Below are 25,811 nucleotides of genomic sequence, written 5' to 3' on the forward strand. Positions count from 1 at the left end.
GTGTGTGTGTGTGTGAAGCTTATTTATAAACTTAAGGAATGCTACCCGCTCAGAGCGGAAGCTTCTGATCTAAATGTTTTTACTTAAACTGGGCTTTCCGGTTCTTACTTAATGAAAAATGGACCATGTGAAGATCCTGGTTTAAACAGTAGTGAATTTGCCTAGCTGATATGGAATCCTCTAATTCTGAGCCAAATCTTAGAAAGAAACATGCTTTTACCCTTCTTCGTTGCAAAATATTTGTAAAGGGAAGTGAAAACGCAATCTTTCTCAATGGCACGTGGCTGCGCTCATCTCAGTTGTTTGATATCACAGTTGTGTGGGTGGGTGGGTGTGTGTGGGGTGGGGGTGGGGGGGTGCCTGCGTGTGTTTAGAGACAAGCGATGTATTTGGCTTCCATCTATGCTTATGTTTCAAGGTGGGTTTAAGGGCTGTATCCTAAAGAGGTGTGATTGTTTGTTTGTTTGTTTGTTTGTTTGTTTGTTTGTTTTTTTTTTTTTTTTTTTTTTTAAATCAAGACCGCAACTATTGATCAAAGAGAGAGGTGAAAATGTATCACTTTAATTTGCTTACTGCTGTCCCAAAAAAAAGATCTCCTACTGGGGTGCTGGTTGTTGTCACTGTGGCAGCTAACGACCAAGAAACAAGACTCTTGTGTGTGTTTTATGTGCTACAGAGCCAGTTTTATTTGTGCCTTTTAGCTTGCTCACGTATTGCTGCATCCCATTTCCCCTTTGATTTGTTTTAGTACCTGCTGCTTCACACAGTCTTCCAAGAGGGGGTGAGGGCATGGTCTCTGTGCGTGGAGAGAGGTTAATGCAGGCTGTAGAACCAAGTGGCTCTAGCTTGGTAATGGCTGCAGAAGATTTTGGTTTGAAGTTTTTAGTATCTGATGTATAATGTCAATCGAAGGTGCGTTACATTGCATTAACTTCCCATCAGTTTCACAAATGCATGGACTCCGGGAGGGAATGTCATGAGGCATACCAGTTTTGCTTCTCGTCCCTGAGTGAATCATTTAAAATTCTTCACCACTATAAAGACACAATTCAGCGATCACATTTGCAGTCTCTTTTTTTTATTTTTTTTCCCTCGTAGAAGCGCGCTGATGAAGGACAGATCTGGATTATCGAGGCCAGGACTATATAGTATCCCACCTTGTGCTATGAATCATTGTAGCCTGGGCTATTATTACCTAATCTTTTAGACTGTAGTCACAAACACCTGATGCTCCATTGAGTTAAGGAATTGGTCCGCACAGCTTCTGCGCACATTAAATATCTAAAAATACTGTACAATCCATGAGCCAGGATAGCTCAGTTGGTAGAACATCAGACTTTTAATCAGAGGGTCCAGGGTTCAAGTCCCTGTTTGGGTGAATTGTGAGGGTCTGGAACCAACTCCCCAGTAATGTTGTTGAAGCTGACACCCTGGGATCCTTCAAGAAGCTGCTTGATGAGATTCTGGGATCAATAAGCTACTAACAACCAAACAAGCAAGATGGGCTGAATGGCCCCCTCTCGTTTGTAAACTTTCTTATGTTCTTAACTCTGTTTGAGGGTGAATCGTCAGCATGCAACCTGACCCCTGTTACTGATACACCAGGACTGGAGCTTCTGATAAAGAGTTCCGTTTGCTTTGATCTCGAAATAAAAGAACATGTAGTGTTTGAGGGAGGATCATCAATATTAATGTCCTGGGTGCTCAGAGAACCTGTGTTTCTGACCTCTTTTTGTTTAAAGGCGATAATGACAATCACTTATTTTAAAACAGAATATTTAATGGTAATAAGAGTCAATAAATCACTGGTGCAGTAAAAGACAATTCGATTAGAGAGGCAAAGGGTTGAGATGTTGGGCGTCATCGTTATAAAATTTATTTTCATTCTACAGGTTTAAAGCTGTATATTGAGAATTGTTCAAACTAAAAAATAATAGTATTTGCTCACCTTTTTTGTTTTAAGCAGATCGAAAAAGTAAAGCATCATGCTTCTATATTCAGTGATTTGTGTCGGAGGTAATTTTTTTAATTTTTTTTTTTTATCTCCGTCTTTATCTGATGAGCGACTTCCTGTTTTGCTCGTAAAAGCTACAGTACTGTTTAGAAACAATACCCAGAATGTGTCAAAGTTGGTTTTCAAAGAACTCCTACACGTTCCGCACCTGTTTGTCTTTCTCAGAGCTGGGTGACAGTCGACGCACAGCACGCTCTGTACGGCCTTCTCTCATCTGCACTTCAGCAGCTCTTGGGATTTCAGTTAGATGTGCTGTACCTCCGAATGCCATGCAAGTGTAATTACATTACAACCTCACGTAATTCATATTGGATTCATTGGAATTCACTGTAAGACTTCAAAGGGTTGTTAATCTGTTTAGCCAAAACGCTTGAGCAGGCGTTACAATGTTGATTGAAATATGACCCTTTTATTGTTGTGGTTGTATTGAAAGTGCTTTAGCGCCCCTTTTTATAAAGTATATCCCATCCACCTCTACATTGTTTGCAGCTTTCTGAAACTATGTCTTAACAATCGAGTCTCTTATTGTACAGTGTGACAATGCTGTGCTACAGGTTCCCAGAAATGTCACAAAGGCCTGCCAAGTATGAATACAACTTTTATTTATTTGTTGGCTCGTTCAGGGAACAAAAGGTTACAAGTTCAGAAAAAAAACCTGCAATGATTCATATGTTTTATTTTGTGTTTTGTTTTGTAGCTGGTGCGAAACCCTTCGCCTGTGATCAGTGTGGAGCACAGTTCTCACAGGAAGATGCTTTGGAGGCCCATAGACAAACACATACAGGTAGGCTGTTAAAATGCTTCCTAAAGGTCCGTCCTCCTTTTAGAACTCGTGTGTTGAACTGGAACTGTGTATCCTAGCTGTACAGCATATGGACAATGCATGTATCGACTCTGGTAAAAAGCTCCACGACTGGTCCAGAAAGGTCTTTAATGACCCATCGGTAACATGAATTTGCTGCATCGCTGAAGAAAATTGCCGAGGAGGGTATCCAAGATCTGGTAGTTTCATTAGCTGGGTCACCAGTTGTTTATCAGACTCCTGAGGTTCATAAGAAGTGACAGAGAGAATTAAAACTGCTGCAGTGTTAAAGAGGAGAAGCCTTGCTTAATTTAGTAGCGGGATGAGGAGGCCTCTTTTAATTTCACCCACTGAATCCACCAGTGATTATTTAAACAGGAATGACAGTAATACAGTATCCTCTTTAGTCTCTTTACTGTTGAAAATTGCACACAGTCACACAGACTTTGATGTTAGTTTGTATTGGTTTGTATATGTCTGTATTGGGTGCACTGCCTGAATCCTCTTTGCACTACTCTCACCTGTGAGAGGGTTCAGATACGGGCATGTGTGGTTTTGTTTGGTTTTTCTCTAACAGGCCATCTTTTCTAAGTATTCTAGGGGGGGAAAGTGCACCAGCATCAAACACACAGACACAGACAAACAAAAACAAGACAAAAGTCCATCATTGTTGGTGACGTGACACTCTCCAGCTGGCATTGTGCTGAACGTTCGCGGCGCATACACTGTACTTGAGCACACATTCAGGCCATGGAGGACGCCTAGGAGTTTTTGGAACTTTTCTATCTAAGCCTGTATGAGACTCCTTTTAAGAAGGGCTCCGAACCATGAGAGGGACGCACTGGGACTGGGGAACACACTAACGACCGAAAAGCTGTTTAAATTTAGAATGCACACAACTGCCATCTTGATTCCTCTGTTTGAAAGAGCAGTTTATATGGAGAGCTTTGTTTTACTCACTACAGTATGTTGACCTATATGCTCAGCACATGTCTATAGAATTTAATTATATACTATTAGTAGTAGTAGTATTTACATGGTTGTTTATGTAAGGGGTTATGAGAAAATTATACAACTACCTTGTGCCCCAGACCCCAGTCTTTAATCTAGTTAACACATTTAAAAGACCAGAGATGCTTATTTGAAAGCACGCAAGCACTCAGACTCTTAGAGTAAAGCCTTGCTTATCCACATTGTTTCCTGCAATGTGTTGAGTTTCAGTATCTGGGAGGACCTGGAGGAACCTGTCATGAATACGTAGGCTACGGATGTGACGAGAGTCTTCTTTTATTCAGCGTGTATCGGCACGGCGCTGCGCAGTGTATTGTGTGGTATGGTTAACAGTTTTACATGACCGTACGTTTTGACGTGACTCCCATCACATAAATAGTTCATTCTTGTTGGTACAGAGATGGTGTTTTCAGCCTTGTCCTGCTGAGTGGTAAATATTCGGTTCTTGGCTTCAGTTTGGCAGCGTGTCCAAAGAGAGGGTACTAGAGGGCGTGAAGTGGTGCTTCCTGTTCTTTCACAGCTATCAAATCATGCCTCCAGCAGCATACATATTTTTACAGTAACTGAAGACTTCCAGAGATTCTTTAAAAAGATCGAGGTCGTGCTGCGTGGCACGTGGTACCCTGATGAAGGCGATGCTAAGCCGAAATGTTTTTTCAATCAGTCAAGTATTTTTTTGATGTGCAAGTTGCAGGTTTTCTTTAATCGTTTGTAACCTGACATACCACAGTTGACTTTTTTGTGATGTAGCGTCAGTTCTTGTCTATTACGTGGTATTTTAAACCCCAAAACAACTAAACAAGATGAAACGCCTTACTGAGCTGCTGCACCCCGCTTTTCGTTAATTTTAAAGACCCCTGTTTTAAAGAGTTGAAAACAAGAATAATTATTAATAAAATAATTGCCAGTTGGGGCAGTGTTATAGTTTTTTGGTTTTTTAAATATTAACAATGGCCTTTTCTGGTACCACTTTGAGCAGTGCCAAGTCTGACGACTCCAAATGATTGCTGTTCAATCAGTCTGCTTTTTATCTTTTACCATGGTCCTAGCAGAACATTATGAGAGTTCTGTCAGTATACAGTATCTCTGGGTAATGCAAGACCTTTCTCTCATTGAAAGCTGTTGACTTAGCCTGTTGACTTAATAACTTAATTTACTTATTAAATTAAATGCAGTAAAAAAAAAAAGTGAAGCGATGCCTTGAATGGCTTGAAATATGCCAAGGAGCCAAGGTAATTCTCCTCCTGCAGACTGCAGTGTTTGATTGTCCTGAATGAATGATGCCAGGCAGCTGGTTTTGATGCCATCGAACCTGTCCAGGATTCAGAAGTGAATTACCCCAGAAGAAAAGAACGCTCTTATGTTACAAACTGTAATTGCCGCGATCATCCCATAATATAATGGGACTTGGCTAGCAGGAATATCAAAGGTGAATTGTATAATATTTCAGTACCAACTCCATGACCGGAGGGGGGTGTTGGGCCAAGAGTTTGGTGCCAAGGATTTCAGAAAAACATCATGTGCTGTTGTTTATGCACACCACAGCGCTGTCATAGTTTCAGACGTGACCTAGTTTCAAAGACATCCGAGCTCAAAGGATATTACTGTTGCTAGATCACCGGTTTAAATACCCATCTGAGCTGTGCGTGAAATGGATGGACGGTTTCCAATGAAAAAATGTGTCTTCCTTTTATTTTATAGAGACGGGTTTTGAAACCTGTGTGTGTTTTAGAGTTAGGTAGAAACAATTCATTTATGATTTGGGATTTCGTATTGAAAAATGGTATTGTTGTCTGTATTGGATTTTATATAAAACCTATTGAAATGAAACACCTTGCACACACAAGGTTTATCTGGAGGGCAGTGGGGTCTACGTTCATACAATACCATTGACTTTAATGAAACAGCGGCAGACCTTAACATTTTTAATGTTCCTCAGACCTCATTTCAATATATTTTGATTGTACCATATATGCATTTCAATGAGTGATCAATACATTATCCCTGGGGCAAAACCTTAATATAGGGATAACCAGGGGAAGTATTCAAGTCTTCCGGTGTTTAGATCATTAAAATAGACCCTAAATTAAGAAAGTAAATCATCAAACAAAGTCATATAAATACATTGCGTGATCTCAACACATGGCATCATCACCAGTCAGAAATTTGAGATTATCCCTCTTTAACACAATTAGATAATTACCCATTAATCCAGATGCATTGATTTATTGATACTTGGTGAGTGTTTTGACCTTTTTATTAGTCCATTCTTCCAGATGTGAAATACTAGCTAACTAGTCTGCGGATTCACCCATTCTCAAGTCCTCTCATTAAACGCATGTGATCTTGAGTCATGTATTTCCCTGCAGAACTGGATAGCTCTGTATCTGGTTATAAAAGGGAGGTGAAGTATGAGAAACATGTTAGCAATGGAACACTTAGATTTCGCTGGGAACACGGCGTAACTCTAGCTAGTCGGGTTGAAAAATAAACAGTTGCTTTCTCTGGCCAGAAATAGTTTGGAAGGGGCTCGCAGAGGAGGGGGGGGGAGGAGGGAGAGAGGGAGAGGGGGGGGGCAAGACACTGCAGTGTGAAATACAGAACTCCACGGCAGCTTTAGGGATATCTTCCCATGTTGCATTCAAATTGCAGGGTTTTATTTGTAGTTTCTTTTTTTCTTTGCAAGGCTGCACTCTTGTCAGGGGTGTTTGTGTGATCTCAATTAGATTAGCTTAGATAAGGCGTCTGTTAAGCATTTAGTTAATTGTGCCATCATTAAGTTGTCACATCATTGTAAGGTTGCTAAAGAGTAGTTTGCCTGAATGCTTGCTAAACTCAGGATACCACTTTTACCTCGTGTGTCATCTGAGTCATATTCCTAAAGCGTTCACCTAGAGTGCATTGAAGTCTGCAACACGTAGAGCTATATTTACCCTTTAGGAATATGACCTATAGTGACTCAGGATTGAGTCAGACTGTAGTTTGTCCAGTGCATTTGTTCTACAGTAATTTGTGAACTATCATCTCCATCTACAGTATGTTTTGTTGCTATTGTAAACCGGCTGTACGACTTCTCCACAACAACAAATTCTACTAATTTGCATGCGTTTATGTTGTATCTACTAGGTAATTTAATTTGCATGCGGTTATGTCGTATCTAGGTAATTCATTTGCATGTTTCAAAGTTAGATTCCACTCAATGCCAAAGGGCTCTGAAAAAGTTGTTTGCCTCTCGGAGTAACCCTCTCTGGCTAGCTGCTGCTGCTGCTGCATTGTGTTATCACTGCTCATCGTTTTCAAGAACTGAGTGTGAACCTCCTCTAGGAAAGGTCTGGCTATTTTAAATTGATGAGCATTTCCCTCAGATGTGAGCAGCAAATCACTCTCCTAAGCTTATCTCTCCCTCTCTCTTTCCTTTTATTATTTACCTAGCCGCGGTTCTACATGTCAGCAGACCAGGCCCACGCAGATGAATAGCGTGTTTACCGCTTCCTAAATGAATTGAAGTAATTGTTGCGTTGCCGTATATAGGTTGCTGTGTGTGTTATCATTTTGACAGTCCTCCTGTCAACAAGATAAACAGGTTCTGTGAGCTTACCTGCTTTTGAAGTAATTCAGTCAATCTGCAAAAGCAAGCTGGAGTCCCACTGGTGCGCGATTGATATCTACTGAATACATTGTAAATATCCTTTTGAATTTTGCCTTGGCAACAGTCTTTTTCTCAAGCCAGGTCACTTGTGTTGTGTGTTTTTTTGTGTTTTTTTTTTTTTTTTTAAATAAGAAGCGTCTGCCCCGGCCCATGTGGCAAAGAGTTTAAACCGCACAGCATAAGCATGAATCTCAAACCAAGCAGATTTCCGCACTCCCCGGCTATACCTCTTACTTCTGAAGTCACAGGACAAAGTAAAATATTTTGTTTAGATTTTGCTCGCACTTGTCGTTTTGTTTTGATGCTAAAACAGTTTGGCTAGAGGATATTGTTGTATTAAATGTTTTTTTTTTTTTTTTTTTTTTTTTTTTTAGAGAATATGTCCCACTAAAACCATAATTAGCAAGGCACACAGCATATTGCAACATATCTCCAACCCAGATTCCCTTGTTTGTAAAACCGTCATTGAAATGGGATTTTTACTAGCATATAGCAACCCCTGGTGGCCAAATATGGTAAACACTGCAGCAAACTTTGAGTTCTTTCGAATCACTGTAGTGAAGACATATTGTAGCTTTTCAGTGGTATTTGTGTGTTTATATATATATATATATATATATATATATATATATATATATATATATATATATATATATATATATTGGGTAATACGCATTGCATTGAAGTTTTTCTTAGCAGTTTAAAACAATCTTTGACCGTAGGTGTACATGTTGTTTTAAATTGAAGAAATCAAACACATTCACTCTTATCCAGTAGAAACTCATTCTGTTTTAGGTCTCCCATTAATATGATCTATTCCCATTCAGTCTCCTATGAGCAGTATAGTGTGCTAAATGCCAAAGGTGCTTCCAGAATTTCCGCTCACTCCAGTATAGTAACCAGCAATGATTTACAGCCCCTGCTTATTCGTCTAATGAACCCGCTCTTCTGGCGGGAGAGACCTCTGCTCAACGCCACTCCTCCATGCAGTGTGGTCTAGTGTCTTAAACACTCCCTCATCCTAGTCAGTTAACATTTACAGCTGGGGGAGTCCTGTTCTGTATTGCGGGCCAGTGGATTTTTGGACCTCTTCCAGTGGAGACTGGCAGGGGATTTACTAGACCCGAAGTCTATAAACTATCCTGTTGTGAAGTGGGGGGTTCCCATGCAATTAAGAACAGTGTCATTTACAGACTGTAAATCGACGGGACTCTTCATTAAGAACTGCAGATTTGGAGGAGCAAGCTTTCATCTAGGCATTCGTTTGTTTAGATAATACGCTTCCTTCCCATTGTGTTAATAAACAGGTGGCACGAGCTGCTCTTTGAATTTGAACCCTGCTCCCTGTCTCCTGCTAAGTTTGATGTGCCCCCTGCAGTAAACGTTTGGCGGAGGTGCCATGCAGACGTCTCAGGTTCACTTGACTGACCAATGGAGTCTCCGGAGTTGTTCATTTAGGGTTATTTGGGACATTTTACGAGACGGTTTGACCCCGGCATCTTAAATAGGTTTGCAGTTATCAGCGCAATCTGCTTTGAAGATTTTTAAATATTTAAAAAATGGCTAGTAAAATACACCTTGACATTTATTCTATTTTTTTGCATTGATTGATGTACAAGCTGTTCTAGTCAATATCTGTTGTCTGGTTACATTTGGCAATGGTATCTAATTCTGTACACTTCTTGTCAGTTGTAGTGTGTGTACATGTAGGCTCCTCTGCGCCACTGTGTAAACAACATTGAAGACGTATTCCGATGAAGAATTGCTTTTGGAATGTGTTGCTCAGTTTAAAAACACCGTACAGTGAATCATTCAATCTGAAATCCACGGTTTGGGGGAGAATTGTGCAGCATTAGTCCCTCGGAAACCCATTAGCAGGAACACAGCATGTAACAAAAAAAAAAAAAAAGTTGTGGCAAGATTATGGACTCCTGTTGGCCCTCTCATTCATGCTTAATAATAAGGCCAGCAGGGTTCGGAGAAGCTGGCCACAAAACTCTTTGTGACATGTGTTGCTTGATCCTTTTACAATGCTTTTGAGACCCTGGTGTCTAGCACTGAACAAGCATTAGCTCAAGATTTAAATCTCTTGGCAGCAACGTGCCATCCTCCCTTGCTTTCTAGCATTGATTGATTCTTCCTTCACTGCAGCACCAGCAGAACATGAAGATGTAATTCAAAATACAGGTAGATGATCTACACTGTGGCTGCACTGTACTGTATTATTCAATATAATATACTTTACAAATGATGTGATCGGGGGAATAACTTTTGTTTAATACAAATTGTTAATGTATGCCATCCTTACAATCACAGAATTGATTGTAAGGACGGCAGGAAATATTAGTAAATCATTAATAGTTAGTGATCTTGTTAGTCATCAACCTTGAGTTTGTAATAACAAACATGAAAAACGATATTTTGTCAGGAACCAAGCTGGGGTAGTTTGATTTCAGAGTTGTCGTTTGTCTAATCCTTTAAGGAGGTCCTGTACGACACACACAATGGATTGCGTGCCCTGTGTTTCATTTACAGTGCAAACACTTTTCACTTCGTAGTGACGGAGCCCCTTTTTGTTCGGCTCCGGAGGAATCTTTTCTTGTAACATAATTGTGAACGCAGAGATTAGCGTGGACACTTCTAACCTTTCACCCCAAACAAAGGCATTATCAAAACTGGTTGCCTAGTGACTCTTTCTCGGCTCCTGACAAATTTGTTGTTAACCGTCTTTGAAGGTGGATGAATGACTGACTGAATGGATGGATGAATAACTAAAAAAAATAAATAATAATGTTTATGTAAAACAATATTATTTACAGTAATATCTTTCTGTTTTTGGTGGTTTAATAGTATTTACTACTTATTTAATTAACAGGCATTTGATCAAATTGATTTCCAGATCTAGATCATTTTGATATTATTATAATTATTATATGCAAGTACATGTGCTAGATGATGCTAGTAAAGTGTGAGTACTGTACAGTGTAGTGAAAGTGTAGTTTATGTATCTGTGTTTTGAAGTGTGTCTAGCACATTCATATGGCATTCGGGGGTTGTGTGCTAGAGCACATGGAACTTGAAGGTTCAGACTGAGTGCTGACAATAATATAACAGCCCAATTGGAGTTGGTGAACTATGCCCAGTCTTACTTCTTTGTTGGATTTGATCCAGTATACTGAATTAACTTTTAAGTGTCATAGTAAGATATGCTCGGATACTTTTCATGGCAGTCAACTTGTTGTATGTTTCTCTTTTTAAAGCTATTATTTATTCATTTTCGGACAAAAATATATCATTAAATAATGGCATGAAAAGGATGTGTTTTGAACAATCAGGTTGGCTCTTTTTGGTTTTGAAGGTGTCAGACTAAACGGCAAAGAAGACTACTTTTTTTGCATCCATCTAAAAATGTTCTTGTGAAAAGGAACGTGCTGTGAACCTGGTGTTTCTTTGGAACTCAAGTGTAACCATGTAATTGTCACATGGTCTCTTGTGTAATGGGGGTTTGCATTCTGACCAACAGACTCTCGCATTACGCTGTGGCAGTGAACTGTGTTCTCTGCAGACACCATATCGATTCTCTCTGCGAATTGAATGATTATTTTTAAACTATTTCATTATTTGTTTTAATTGGTGAAATCAAATGACTTCTGAGATTTAAACAAATTGAACCGTACGAGGCAAACAAGTTTTATGAATGCAGACATTTTTTTTCCCCCCAAACTCAATACAGTTTTTGCACATGTCCATCGGTTTATTTTGTACGATTGGGACATTAATGTACATCAAAACCAGAAAGTAGTAATACGATTATTTTTCAAAAGCATGCAGAGGCATGCCAGCGTACAGTATGTGTTGCTGGTAGTTTTTGGAGAGAAGGTGCGAAGGTTGCTGTATGATTTGTGCCCCCCAGGTCCACAGTAGAAATCCCTCCCAGCTCCTGGAATGCTGAACAGGGTGGGGGTGCCTTTGAGACCCTGGTGTCCGTTTACAGTGCACCTCTCATAAGCTTGGCCCATGGGCCAGTGGACTCGCCCTCCTGGAATGTGATTGATTAGGTGGTATTTATGCCATTGAGGACTTTTCAGCGACATGGGGTCAGCGGGTCATCTTATGTGTCTTAACTGCAAATCCGCTTCCTTTTGTACAGTGAGAGCTAGGAAGAGAGGCACACACAAAAACAGCTTTTTCTTTTTACCCTGGGAAAAGGGGGGGAGGAGGTGCTGTCAATTATAAAAATTTTTTATAAGACAGATTGACCTAAGACCTTTTATTATAAAAAAGAAAAGTTAAAGAAAAGTTTGTGAGAAGGAAGTTTCTGTTACCTTCGTGGTTTTATTATTTACAAGACCATCGTTTATTTGTATGTAAAAAAAAAAAAAAAAAAAATTCCTTTCTTCTTTTTGTGTCGAGCATGAACAAATATAAAATTGCAGGAAGGCACGAGAATGTGGCTACAAAAGGGGGTACATGTTTTGGGGCTACCTGACGTTATATCACAGTTGGGGTCTTGATGTGAATGCAATGTCAGTTAGCTAAGTGGGTCTTTAATACACTGAGAGCTTCAGATTTTGAAGGTTTTAAATTGGCTTGACGTGGAATAGGTTTTTCACTTAATCCGTTTGAAGCACAGCCTATGCACAGTACAATTTGGAATAGTTGGTAAGCTGTCAGGGCATAGGGCACCACGGTCATAGGAACAGGATTACACTTCTACCCCAGGGTGGTCCCTTTAGGCTTGGCCAACGTTGAGGGGGGCTCCGAATTGCACTCTATGCTGTCTAAAAGAGCAGAACAGTTAACTTAATGTCAGTGGTGGTTCACGCAGATCCCTAGTACAGTGTGTGCTTTTTATTTATTTCGTTCTTTATTTATTTTACATATGTATATGTCCTCATTACAGCAGTCTGGTCCCTGCCTTGAGTACATTCCACATTTGAATGAAAACAGCCTCTGTCAAGCTAATCCCAGCCTGACATGCTGATAAGCATCCTTTTAAATTGGATGGCGCTAGTGTGAAATGTGTGTGTGTGTGTCAGCGTAAGCCTGCAGGCTCTTCAAGAGAAACAAACAAGACGACCACGAGAATTGTAACTTGCAGGCTGGCCAAATATCGCAATTTATAGTGCACTTTGTACAATGATACCAGACTCCCTCCTCTCCACGCTTTCGTTTCCTGGGTTCTGTCGAGGTTGATATATGGTAGGAGAAGAAACTGTAAGATTGAGGCAGAGTACACAGATAACAATGTGAAGTGTGCGCCTCACTGGGGAATCTTCCTTATCTTGAGGGGCAACTCGTGCACACTGTACATACAGCTCCAGCGTTCCCAAACATGTCAGCATTGCCTTTTGTTTGAAACCTTAGCTAAGCTTCATTGTGTACTTTCCCATTCTGGTTCGTAGTTTCTTCCTGACTGTGACTTAAAACTGTAAAAGGTGTTTAGACAAAAAAAAAAAACACCTTCAGTGTAAGAAAGCATTGGCCAAATCGTTTGTCTGCTTGACTTAGTTTCATGAAGTTTTCTTGTGTTTCTTGAGTAAGTGTTATCTTACTTTGATTTGAAGTCTATCTATCTATCTATCTATCTATCCTATCTATCTATCTATCTATCTATCTATCTATCTATCTATCTATCTATCTATCTCTATCTATCTATCTATCTATCTGTCTGTCTATCTGTCTATCTGTCTATCTATCTATGTAGCAGTAGTATTAGTAGTTATTGTAGATGTAGTAATAATGCTAGTCATGAAGTAGCGTGTTATATTGGCCAGTACATTGGGTTTTTGTGGTTTAGAAATCACTCGATTGTAATGTATTTTTGTTTAATTTCCCTGTGGCATATCTGTGTACTCGGCTCTGCTTTTTTTATTGCAAATCTCTAATTAAACCTTATCTGCGTTTGAAATGAATGACATATTTCCCAATAGGCTGCTATGGCTGGAAGAAGTATGTAAGAATCCATTTAAAATGCAGTTTACTAATACATTTTGAGGCATTGATTTATGGTGAGCAGTTTTTTGGGGCTTTGACGTTATTTTCTCGCGTTCTGTAAAAGGTTGTTATGCAGAACCTTCAGCTTTTCTCATCAGTTCTGCAGCCTCTCCAATAATGACATTAGATTATTTACTAGTTTCTTCTAGTTTTATCTGTGTACTCTTCATATCACAGTATCTTTTATTTTACTTTTTCATTCCTTGCAAATTTATTTGTATAAAATTAGCACGGTACACATTGCTAGCTCCGCCAGCTTTTGTTTTGAGTTGTGATGTTTTTCTGTAAGGATTGACACTCTTATAAGCTAGTCTGCTAGTACCAGCCATTGACAGTACTTCTTCGTAAGATTCAATTTAAGAGTTGCAGAACTTGTTAAACAATTGACTGATTGAACGAGAGCAGACAGACCCGAATCAGGAAGTAAGACCAATTGAAATGACCCTCAGGGTAGATATCCGGGGTTAACAATATCTACATTTCTCTCAGGACAAAGTAAAGCTTTGAGAGTAGTCTCTCATGGAAGTGTCGCGTTGTAATTTCAGTATTGGATTATGGAAATTGTAGTATGGCCTTCTATATTACCTGTTAGAAAATCTAGGAAAGGTAGCTCCACAACTGTGGGGAGTGGTAGAAATGTGTTGTGTTAACCTGAATTTGCTACAAGAGACTATGTTTGGCATTATTCAGATTTTGTGTTCTGATTTGATGCCTGCTGTTTTTTAAACCAATTTGGCACCAGAAAAACATGCGCATTTAAAAAGTAATTGAGCGTGTTTTTTGGTTTGTTTTTTTTACAATCTGCGACAAGCCACACTTTTCATCCAGAGACGTGAATTATTTTTGCACCTTGATGTCGAACGATAGGGTTTTTTGATTTATTTACCATATTTTCTAAGTGTCGCATTTTATTTTTTGTACCTCCTTCCAAATTTTCAGAACAGGGCTTTTGCAGTGCCTGCCAACCTTTTTGTGTTTTTTTTTTTTTTTTTAGAAAATTGTTTTCAGAACACCCTGTGGCAAAACTTACAATGAGAAAGAAGAAACAATTCCAACTTGGAACGTATCTTCACATTTACAATTCTAATAGAGCAGCTGTAGTGTAGCCCACGGGGTTAGAGCTGAGGAGCGTTGATCAAGTCTTGGCTATGAACCCCAACTCTGCCACTAACAAGCTGTGCGATGGAGGGTCAAACCACTTCAACTGTGTGTCGCCCATCCCCCCCTCCCATCTGCCTAACTGGTTATGTCAATGTGAGGCGGTGCCTCCAAACAGGCTATACTGGGGGAGTCCTCGTGTTCAAGAACTTATTGATTGTACAGTCCCCAGAGATCATTCAATTTGATTCATTTCTAACGGCAAGAAAGAATAGAAAGAGGATCGACTTTGTTGTCAGCCATGTGACTTGGTGGCCATTGAACTTGTAGGCTGTAAGTCTATAGAACAGCAGCAGTGTATGCCAATAGAAACTGAGAATTCAACATGAAGCTGATCCTAGATGTGCTGCTACAGTATTGCGGGGGATTACCTATGTGAAAGTGTATGTTGAAAACATGCTTTTTGAGCAGGTTTTTCATGTTTCCCTCCATTGAATTGTTGGCAGTGAAGTATATGTTTTCAGTATATAAATATAGGAATGTTCTTTTTTTTATGCTTATTTCTGTGTGTGGTGTTTTTTTTTCAGTCTTCCAATCCTTTCTCCTAATAGAATTACAATGGTTGCAAGTGATTGAGAAGGAATTGTACATTAGCAGCTTAGGAAAGACTCCCTTTGGTTCCCCTCTTGGGCTCAGATGCTGCAGTGATTGACACTCAGCCGATCTATAAATAAAGTCTTTTATTTCCACATAAAGGCTGCGGTTTACGGTTTGCCTTCAAGGTCAAGACCAGACCTTTCTAAATAAACATGTACAGTATTAAAGATCATGAGCAAACCGACAGGCTTAAATTGAGATACTAACTTCTGTCAGCAGTCATGAGTAGAATGTCCTTTCTTTCTTTTCTTTCTCTGAAACTTGTATAACCTTGCTGGATTTATTTTTTTCTGCCCGCAGCAGTGACATCTGTTTCTCGGAGACAGTTGTAAAAGAGTTGGGGCCGATTGTTTTAATGAAGAGAATATTTAGCCTCAGTCACCCATTTTAATTGAGTATTTATTTATTTATTTGTTCACAGCATACCGCAGTAACAGCTCTCTAGAATTATTATATATCTGTATACTAAGATTGCTAATATATGTGTATTTCACAATGTTCCCTCTCTAGCCTCAACTATTGTACATTTATGACCAGTGGTGACCCTTAAATTGTTTGGAAAATCTAATATATTTTGCTTCCTGCTGTACTGGACGACCACAGGTTAATGCAAAACAGTTTGACTTCTCCGGCTGTAATCGTTGTTGAAGTTTGTGAACATGGAGTCCACAGAGCTAATGTATAAACCTTCTCTACACAGCTGAATACAACAAAGTAAACTTGTAACACTGCCTTTTAAACTGTAGCTGTAGGCAGCTGGCTTGTTCTTTACCATCATATACTATAATAGCTGCACAAAAGCCTACAATAAGCTGGAAAAAAGGCATGCAATCCCTATTCTAGTTTATTTGTAAGTAATTTGGCTATGCTTTTTAATGTATTCACATTCATGTATTTAGCTTGTGGGCCCCCAGCGCAAGCCCCTGTTTTCACAGCGGCTCAAATGGCCGGCTTTAGAATCTCAGGCCAGTCCCACAGTCTCAGAAAGCAAAACAAACTTCAGATCCTGTCAGACGTGACTGGGGTGGGGACAGTGGAGGTCCTGAAAGCCTTTTGTCTGCTGGGAAAAACCGTGTCGGCGCGGAGTGAAACTGGGGGTCCGGTCATTTGGCCGCAGTAAAAGACTGAAAGTGTAAAGATTAGGGACTTAGAGGGGTTGAGTTAAGAGGCTATGACTAATGTGGCCGGTCATTCAGAGATGCATTTACATTGTCTCCCAACTGTCCAGATGGCCAGTGGAATAAATCATCCGAAGTGCACAATGAATTCCAACACTAGACCTCCAGCCAGCTTGGTGCGCACTGCAGGCCACCGTTTTACTTGGGTCCTCTATAGGAGGCACAAACTGCTAACACATTTGCTGACCCCCTGATGCAGGATCTGTGTGTTTAGGAACCGTTATAATGTATAATCTGCTTAAGTTAAGACTGTAAATGTCCTGTACAAACCTTGTTACTGCAACTACAGGACTGATATTACTTGATTTAATTGAAATAATATGAAGCACTGGTATTCTTTTGGCATCACATTCTTAAATAACGGTTCAGTAAATGAGAAACTTGAATTTCTCTGCCTATTTAGTAATGAGTGTAAGATTAGAGGCAGATTATATATATATATTTTAGTCGCAGTTAGGAGCAGGTCCATTGTAGTTCTGAGCAGTCCCTTGGTACAGTAGTAAAAAGGGGCACCGAAGAAGCAAAAGATTAGTCAATTGGTCCCAAACATTGATAAAAAAAAAAAAAAAAACTATGCTGTGCAACTGGAGGTATAAAAACTCTGTGGTTTCAAAATAGTTCCAACAGACCATAGGATGTTTATTGTATGTACGTACTAAAAGTCTGCTTGAAGGTACTGAAGTAGCCTGTCTGAAATCAGAACGGTTCCTGCCTGTGTCATAAAGTTCACAATTAGGTGCTGCAGCATAAAGATGCAGGAAAGGACGGGGAAGTACGTTTTAGTGAAGCGCAGCTGTTGTGATCCAAGTATGTGTGAGGTTTCTCATTTAGGTACAGCTACAACCTCACACGTTCCTATACTGAACCGGATCACTGACACATGAACCCGAGTGATAAAACTGTCACCTGTTCTAATCTATGTGTCTTGTTCGCTGAATATTTTAATTTTTTTTTTTTTTGGGTTTTGGAAGGGTCTTTATGCTTGACCTCCTTCCAGCTTGCAAAACTCATAGAAATGCATGCAATATCTGGGTAGTGGAATACAGATAGACTCCCCACTGTGAGCAAACCATACTGAATTTAAGAAAAATAAATACATAACAGAAGAAATAAATGGATGGGATACAGCAGATTAGTTTTCAGTGTGAATCTATTTCATCCTGGCAGTTTGTCACTTGGGAAAACGGCACAATTTGTTTTCATTTTCCCAATGTTTTGTTCAGTAATGAGCTTGCATGGAGAGGACTATTCAGACGATTCTCGCAAGAGCAAAAGAGGAGAAAGGAAACGGAATGCTATTAAAACACAGCAGCGTTTAGATACATAAGACACAGAACACTGGTGACCGCACTCTGAGCGACATTTAAATGCCTTCATACAAAGAAAAGCTTTAATCTTGAGTACGGTTTTGTATAATAAGATTGAGTGTAATATTAGCTGTGCAGGGTTTAAGTTAAGGCTCCCCAGAACGACAAAATCATTCAGCATTGTTTTGCATTGTTGCCGCCTTGCACCACCTTCCACGTTGACCCCTGCTGGCGGAACCTGAAAGTGCAGTAGATCTGAGATTCCCAGTGGGCAGGCACGGAATGCTGACACCCTGGCAACCACGACTTGTCCAGTTACCAGGGCCTGGAGTGAGTTCTGGAGGCGGCTCCAGCTTTTGGTTTTCATTTCCAGTTCATTTATCTTGCATCTCTGCCCCCTTCACAGTCATCTATTGAAACTCCAGCTGGTAACCCCTAGCTGTATTGTACCCAACCAACTGCACAGAGCGAATAGCAGCTGGGGCTTTTCTACATTTAAAAGCACCAACAAAACGTACAGCACATTGTTCCTGTCCAATTCGGACACACAATGATATGGAAAAGGTAAATAAATGGGTTACATTGACCAAACGTTTCCCTCATTTGGGTTCATGCTTTTTTTTTTCTTTTTTTTTTTTTTTTTGATACAGCTCCAAAACTTTTATTGAGAATGTGTTCTCAAACAACTTTGACAGTCATGTGAACTTGAATTATATGTCCCACAATAATGTTTACAGATCTCTCCAAATCAAGTTTAGAATGCGTACCCGTTTATAAAAAAAAAAAAAAACTGCTTGTAATACGCCAGTGGCAACCCTATTTTTAATGACTTAAATATCGGAACATTTGTGCTGTTTAGATTTGTCACTGTTGGATCAATTGAATAGACCCCTAGCCAGAATCTATAGGAGACCTGTAGCTGCAGAGCTTTAGAACATGGCAAAGGGTCTGGATCAAATTTAAAATCTATTTTCTGCTGCTAGTTTACCTCGCCTGGTTGCCATTCCATTAATTGCAATCTAATACAATGCAGTTTGTTTATTTATTTATTTTTTGCATTACTGATTTCAGGATGTGAAATAAAGAAATGTACAAAAATAAAATAAAAAAAACGGGTAATGTCTTTCACACCAAAGTCTTTCATGGTTGGAGACGAGGGTATTACTGAAGGAGAAGAAAGAGGCTGTGGAGGCTTAGAGGTAGCAAAGGAACAGAGTTATTTACACATTACATATTAGAAACAGTAAACTTGATTGAACTCGAGACATCTTCCAGACAGCTTCCCTCCTTGGTATGAATTTGCCGCATCTCATTCTCTGCACTAATTCCAATTTAATTGCCAGTGGCCTGAAGCCTCTTCAATAGGAGTAACAAATGGTTTGATTTTGTAGACTTCATCAGGCTGCATTTTAAATGCGACACACTAACCCCGCTCGAATGCCAATGAAGCAGTGAAGTAGCTCTCTGTTTACTAATTATCCCTTTTTTACTTCAAGCCACACTGGTAGAGTTGTCTGATTAAATCGGATTTGTAGGATAGGGAACAGCAAGCAGGGTTTTCTCCATTGTAAACGATCTCAGAACTATAGCTGGCTGGCTGCACACTGTAAATTATATTCTCTTAAAGGCACACTATGCCTTCTAATCTAGCTTCCTGCACTGACTAATGACAGATTTTAAGATTGATGGCGATTTTACGTCAGCTATTTGTTTTGTACACCCATATTTCAACATAAACTTTCTGAATGGAACATTTTAAACAATATAGCCCTTTATGACTACTTAGATTGGTATGGTTAAAATATATTGCCAACAATTCAACTTCACTTTGCTTTGTTGAACACAAAAAGCACTGTAATAATTAACCAAATATTATAAATAAAAAAAGATAACAGCAAATGCTTCAAAACAACATGGTACAGTATTTCAAGAATGAATTACTCTCCACACAATATGGATTTGTGTGTGTTTGTGTGTCTATATATATATATATATATATATATATATATATATATATATATATATATATATATATATATCTATATATATATATATCTATATATATATATATATATATATATATATATATATATATATATATATATATATATATATCTATATATATATATATATATATATATCTATATATCTAGATAGATAGATAGATAGATAGATAGATAGATAGATATAGATAGATATATAAATGAGCATTACAGTACCATACTCTTCCATTGCATCAGTCTTTTTTGATGAATGTGTAGTATGGCATATGGTAACTCAAGTAATAATCTTTTAATAGAGAACACTATGTCTTGTATAATATTTTTTATAATATTTTTATTGTCTAGACTGGGATGATGTCATTCTGCTACTGTTTTTTTTCTAATTTTTTCAGTTTAATATGACATTATTCCTTTGTATGACTTGCAGAATCGTTCGATACAAAAGCTCTAGGAGCCAGGATAATTTAATATAGTTTCCTGTGTTTATAGTCTCTCGTTTAAAATGCGAAAACTACATCGAACGAATTGTAATTGCATATGTACTTAGCTACATCATTTTATAATCCTAATTTGTTGCATCTTATTTCATACTGTATTTTAGTAGTATCATTTGCACTCACTGTAAAGTATACTGTATTTAAATATTGTGTTTGCCCTGTAACACCTGTAAGTTGCCTTGGATAAAGGCGCCTGCCAATAATAATAATAATAATAATAATAATAATAACTGATATGATTTTGCAAGTCAAACGAAAAGAAAAAGACTTTTAAATATGTTTCTACCTGTCAAGGCACATTCAGTTGATGTGCTATGTTAGAACATTTGTGGCAAAGAATCATTTTTGTTCATTTCAAATCCAGCTGGCTTCACAGACTCAATTATCCCTCCTCTTAGACTACCTTGCAAGGTTAGTGCTCACCATTGTCTGTCAATGTGCAGCTACACAACACTCAGAAACAATATTGCGCTACATGCACTAAGATTAAAAGCTTTGCTTTTTACCATTTTGACTTTTGGGCCTGTATTAAAACCCGCTCAATTCTGAGTGAATATTCAATATTTGAATAAGGTGCTGATGTGATAACAGTCATTTCCAATTTCCATTGTGCTGGGATTAGCCGCATTGGCAAAAGAAAAAAAAAAAATGGGGGGGACCTTTCGTCCACAAGTCTCCTCTAACTCCAGCTGTCCCCTTTCTCAACCTTTTGTGACATGTACTGTACTGTATTCTTAATTACGAGAGAGAGAGAGAGAGAGAGAGAGAGAGAGAGAGAGAGAGAGAGAGGAGAGAGAGAGAGGAGAGAGGAGAGAGAGAGAGAGAGAGAGAGAGAGAGAGAGAGAGAGAGAGAGAGAGAGAGAGAGAGAGAGAGAGAGAGAGAGAGAGAGAGAGAGAGAGAGAGAGAGAGAGAGAGAGGAGAGAGAGAGAGAGAGAGAGAGAGAGAGAGAGAGAGAGAGAGAGAGAGAGAGAGAGAGAGATTATTGAACACTGAGTAAAAGGACTGTGCTCAAGCCCCTACTGTTGCTAAGACTTTAATTCCACAAGCTTGACCAGTCCTGCCCTCCATCTTGGTCGCTATCTATTCGGCATGAGCTTTTAGATTTTAATTTGCTGTTGCACGTCCTGCAAAATTAATGACGGGGTGTGTGTGTGTTGCCTTTGTGTGAGATGCAGTACAGGAAAGACCCCTTGGTGTTTGTCTTCTTCTATAGCCTGGTTACCGTGGAAATGAAAGGGCCTGTGTGCCTTTGGGATACCTATGCCTATGTCCTTGTAAATTGCATACAATACAGAAAATAAAAAGCTGAAAGCACTAGTTAATTTATAATGACTATTTTGAGTCACATTTGTCAGTATACTGAGATGCTTCACCTAATAGATTTTTTTTTTTTTTTGAACTTCTCCACGTATATCTAATAAAGCAGAATAGGTGGAACAAGCAGTAACCTCAACAGAAGAGGTTTATACATTTTCTTTTGTGCAATGCCTGTTTTCCTTACATATCCTTAATTAGACAGCGGATAGAGTTTACCTGACTGTGGGTGGTTACACAAAACATACTCCGATTCAAAGATTAGTGTGTTGTGTATGAATTAGGAATCGCACTGTAGACAAGCAGTATGTATATACATGACAGGGTAGTGAATGTAATGCATCCTTGTACAAACTGGATGTGTACAAAATAATTCACAGCAGTATAACTGGAGGCACTGTAAATAAGTGCATGCGTTTGGTGGAGATTGTCATTAGTAAATAAAGTACAGGTTAAGGTATACTGTCATTTACTAATACTGCATTACGCATTTATTTATTTATTTATTTATTTATTTTACCAATTATTGTAACAAATGAGGTTCCCGGAGTGCCGAGCAGGATTTATTCGGAGCTGGAACCGAAACAGCAGTCCAACCACATTGTCCCCCCCCCCCCCCTCCTCCCTCGAACTCCTCCTCCCCTGCCTGCTCCTATTGTCCTGCCCCCCCACCCCAGCAGGGGCTGCTCCGCACTATCCTCCCTTGCCTTCCATCTCGCCGACTCTGTGCCTGGGCTGCACAGCTGGCCAAGTGCTTTGAGGCCTCCGTCTCACTGACCTCTCACCCCGTCCTGCTGGCTTATAGAAACCCAGATTACAAGGGCAGCACATACCTCATGGGATTTACTTTGTGTGGCTGCTGATTCTTTTAATTTTTTTTTTGTGGTTGGAGAGCTTGTGCGGTATCCACTTCAAGAGGAGGGAGGTGTAGGGGCTTTTATATTTTGCAGTATTTTTTTTTTTTGGGGGGGGGTGGGGGGCAGCTTAACTAAACTAAAACCGCTTAAATTCTTAACGACTTCTGCTATTACTACCACCACTGCCATAATGGCAGCTAATTTTAATGGCCAATTTTAGGTAATGAGTTTCTAAATGCTGCAGTTCATTAACTCTTCCTTAATTTGTTGGCAGGGATTCATACTGTTATTGATGCAGTGCTTGAATTTGAGAACTGCTTATCGCTTAGCCTTGCCAAGATGTTTCACAATGATGCTTTGAGTTCAGTTTAAGGAGCCATTTTGACACCGGTTGCTTGAAATTTATTTTTGTACAGCTGACTCAAGAAATGAGATAGCAGGCTATAGCCAAAGTTTGAGGACTTGCTCTTTTTTTTTTTTTTTAAATAACACTTTACTGCCCTGGGTATGTATCCATACCTAATATTGTACACTGGTGAGCAAAGGGTTAAAGAAATGTTTTTAAGAACAAATGAACGTTTTAAAATTGGAAAATGAGAAACTAATTAATCATCTGTAAAACCGTTACAAAAAAAAAAAAAAAAAAATGATGAGCTTTACAAAAACAACCCTTAACAAAACACACTGTGATTCGGGTCCATTGAATCAAACCCTGAATGAAAAACGTGACTACAGATCCTTTAATCATTTTCTTTGTGCATTTGAATTTCTTATTGTAGCCGTATTGCCGTCTTGTCTTGAGCACATGTCAGATGTAAGGTAATTCAGTTCACAGTCAGGCTTTCAACAGCTTGACATGCTGTGTTGTACATGTGCACAAACAGAACCACTGATAATGCATGGCTGGTGTGACTTGATAAACCCTTTTCAAAACACATGCCTGTGTGACGCAGTGTGTATACTGTAACAAGACCGGACTGGAACACCTCCATGCCACAACACACACGAGGAAGCATGGAAACGAAATACTGTCTGCAGACCAGAAGAACAAAATCCTGAATGCACTCCAGTGTGTCTGATATAAAGTAATTGGGAAGGGGTTCAAATGATGGGCTACAATAAATATTTACAGTGACCCTTCTGTATGTGTACGCTGAGGGTTTCATCTCAACCACTGGGTATCGCGTGATATAAAACCTTGAATTAAAACAAACCTATATAAAACACACCCGAGGTGCTCAATCCTTCCTCGCTCCCTGAAGGAGCGAATCAGATGTGTTCCATAAGAGAACGCTTTGGAGCCCCACTTTGCTTGCCTGACCTGTGCATCACAATTCCTGCACACAGGAGCGTTTCTTTTTGTGAATACTCCATGTGCAGAATTCCACGGGGCATATTAAACTGAAGATTTTAAACGGATGGTAATAAAGGATCATGCAAGAGCGCCACTTTCTCTTTCAAAGTAGGTCTCTCCATTAACGGCCCTATTCAGCACTGTTAAATACCGCTGGCTGCCACTTCAATGCCATTAAATTAATGTTGTAAGCAGAAAGGAGAAGGCCCCTTGGTGCTAGCTGATGTGACGTTATAAACAGACAGTGGAGCACAGGTACATTCTCAATAGTGGAGTGTGTGGCGGGGGTGCAGGGCTGTGACATCATCTCTACTCCATTCCTTTGTCAGAAGTCCTGAGACTAGCTGCTGCTTCAGAGTTTGATTAGCGTACAGCATCTCCTATATAATTTGTGTATACCAGACCATTGACTACTGTAGTATCCTTTCAAAGTCTTCTGAAGTAAAATGTTATGTATGCTGCCTTGAGCTTGCTAGTTGCTGCAATAGGTTAGACCTTCAGGCAAAGCACTTTTAAATTGATGTCGCATAGACTACCAGTTGGTTGTCACTTGACTGGACTGGGACCTGTATTGGCTTCCCATATGTGATTCTGTGCCAGGTATCTGTCTCCTTTGATACTGTCGATCAGGTCATACATGAGCTGATTGAATCATCATATAGCATCTCATCACATATGTCGAGGGCTCAGACAGCCTCAGTCTGGTCCCAAATGCATACCCACCACCACATGCAACACATCCCACAATCAGCCCTGGAAGAGTATAGGAAAGGAAGTTTTGTCTCTCGCCACTGGGGGTGATGTTGTGCCAGGTGGAAGAGATTTGGAATGATGTGAATAGACTTCATAGGCTTTTTTTTTTCCCATCTCCACAAGAACCAGAACCTCAGCTGAAGCTGCTCACCTATTCAAAGGTGTTGATCTAAAGCCCCAGACTCACTCAGGCCTAATTTTAATACCTCTTGTCCTTGGAGACCTCCAGCGACATTGCAAATCAATGGCCCCTTTTCATTGATAAGAAGTAAAAGATGAAGGCTGCAGAGCGCGCCGGAGGGGAGGGTCGTCAGTATGTATTTGTACTCAGCTCGAGTGTCTCTGGACTGCCTCTCCGGTAATGATTTAAGGCTGTGCTGCTGCTTTTAGTTTCTTCTTCTGCAGCGCTCAGTCTGATGCTGATTGATTGTGAGCGAGGCCAGCCTCTTGCCTTGGTGTTTATGAACACGCAGCCGGGGCTTTTCATAGATTTTTAAATTAGTGGCAGCTTTGCTAGAAAGATGCATTATTGACTGATGAAATAGAAGCTGAGTTCTAAACACTCAAGTTTCCCTTGAGTTTTCCAGGGCTAGGTAATTGAAAAAGTGTGAGTTGTATGTGTGTGTGAACGAAAACGTACACGGGATAGGTACGCTAGCCAGGAAAAACTCGTTTTCAGCCTGCTTTGTCATGCAGCTTGTTTTATTTAAAGATGATCTTTACCTCCCAAATGCTGGTGTGTGTTTTTTTAAGGGAATATATGGTCCAGTGGTTAAAGAAAGGGCTTGTAACCAGAAGGTTCCTGGTTCGAATCCCACCTCAAAACAACTGTGCTTTAAAAGCATTCTATATTTATTTGTATTGTACTTGTAAACTGGCAACATACAGCTGGTTAAATTTCTCTCAGAGCTAACCTCCACTGAAAGAAGTGTGCAACTGCAACACCTTTCCCCCCTGCCCATTAGCCAAATAAGTGCAAAGCAAATAAAAAGGCGTTGAAGCTGAGCCGCTAAGGCTGTTGTCGGAAGTTCTCAATACAGATGCACCACTGGAATGCATCTATTACTGAATTGAGGCACCACTTGTGTTGAAGAGAGTAGAGGATGCTCTATCAATGACTGAATGGAACACCACTAACACATTAAACGGTGGAGAGAAATAACAGCAGAACAACCATTTACATTCTAAAGAATTATTATGAGTATAATGCGGTAATTGGACACCCGGCAGTGCAATATGGGAATGGAGAAACATGAGTGGACTGCACAGCGCTATTACCTTGTCTGGGGGAAATGAAAATAGATCTGTAATGTAAAAAA

At 39.6% G+C, this 25,811-nt stretch overlaps 1 protein-coding gene across 3 annotated transcripts in view; it reads left to right on the forward strand.

Annotated features, from left to right (window-relative positions):
- The window catches only part of LOC117397484 (zinc finger and BTB domain-containing protein 16-A), an 89,307-nt gene that overhangs the window by 57,033 nt on the left and 6,463 nt on the right, over positions 1 to 25,811 (forward strand). For all 3 annotated transcript variants that reach the window (XM_059010405.1, XM_059010403.1, XM_059010404.1), the window contains exon 4: positions 2,712 to 2,798. In XM_059010405.1, coding sequence (XP_058866388.1) covers positions 2,712 to 2,798 — 87 coding nt within the window. The remainder of the gene's footprint in view (positions 1 to 2,711; positions 2,799 to 25,811) is intronic.

The sequence above is a fragment of the Acipenser ruthenus genome, chromosome 40 (assembly GCF_902713425.1).
Source record: "Acipenser ruthenus chromosome 40, fAciRut3.2 maternal haplotype, whole genome shotgun sequence".
NCBI lineage: Eukaryota > Metazoa > Chordata > Actinopteri > Acipenseriformes > Acipenseridae > Acipenser > Acipenser ruthenus.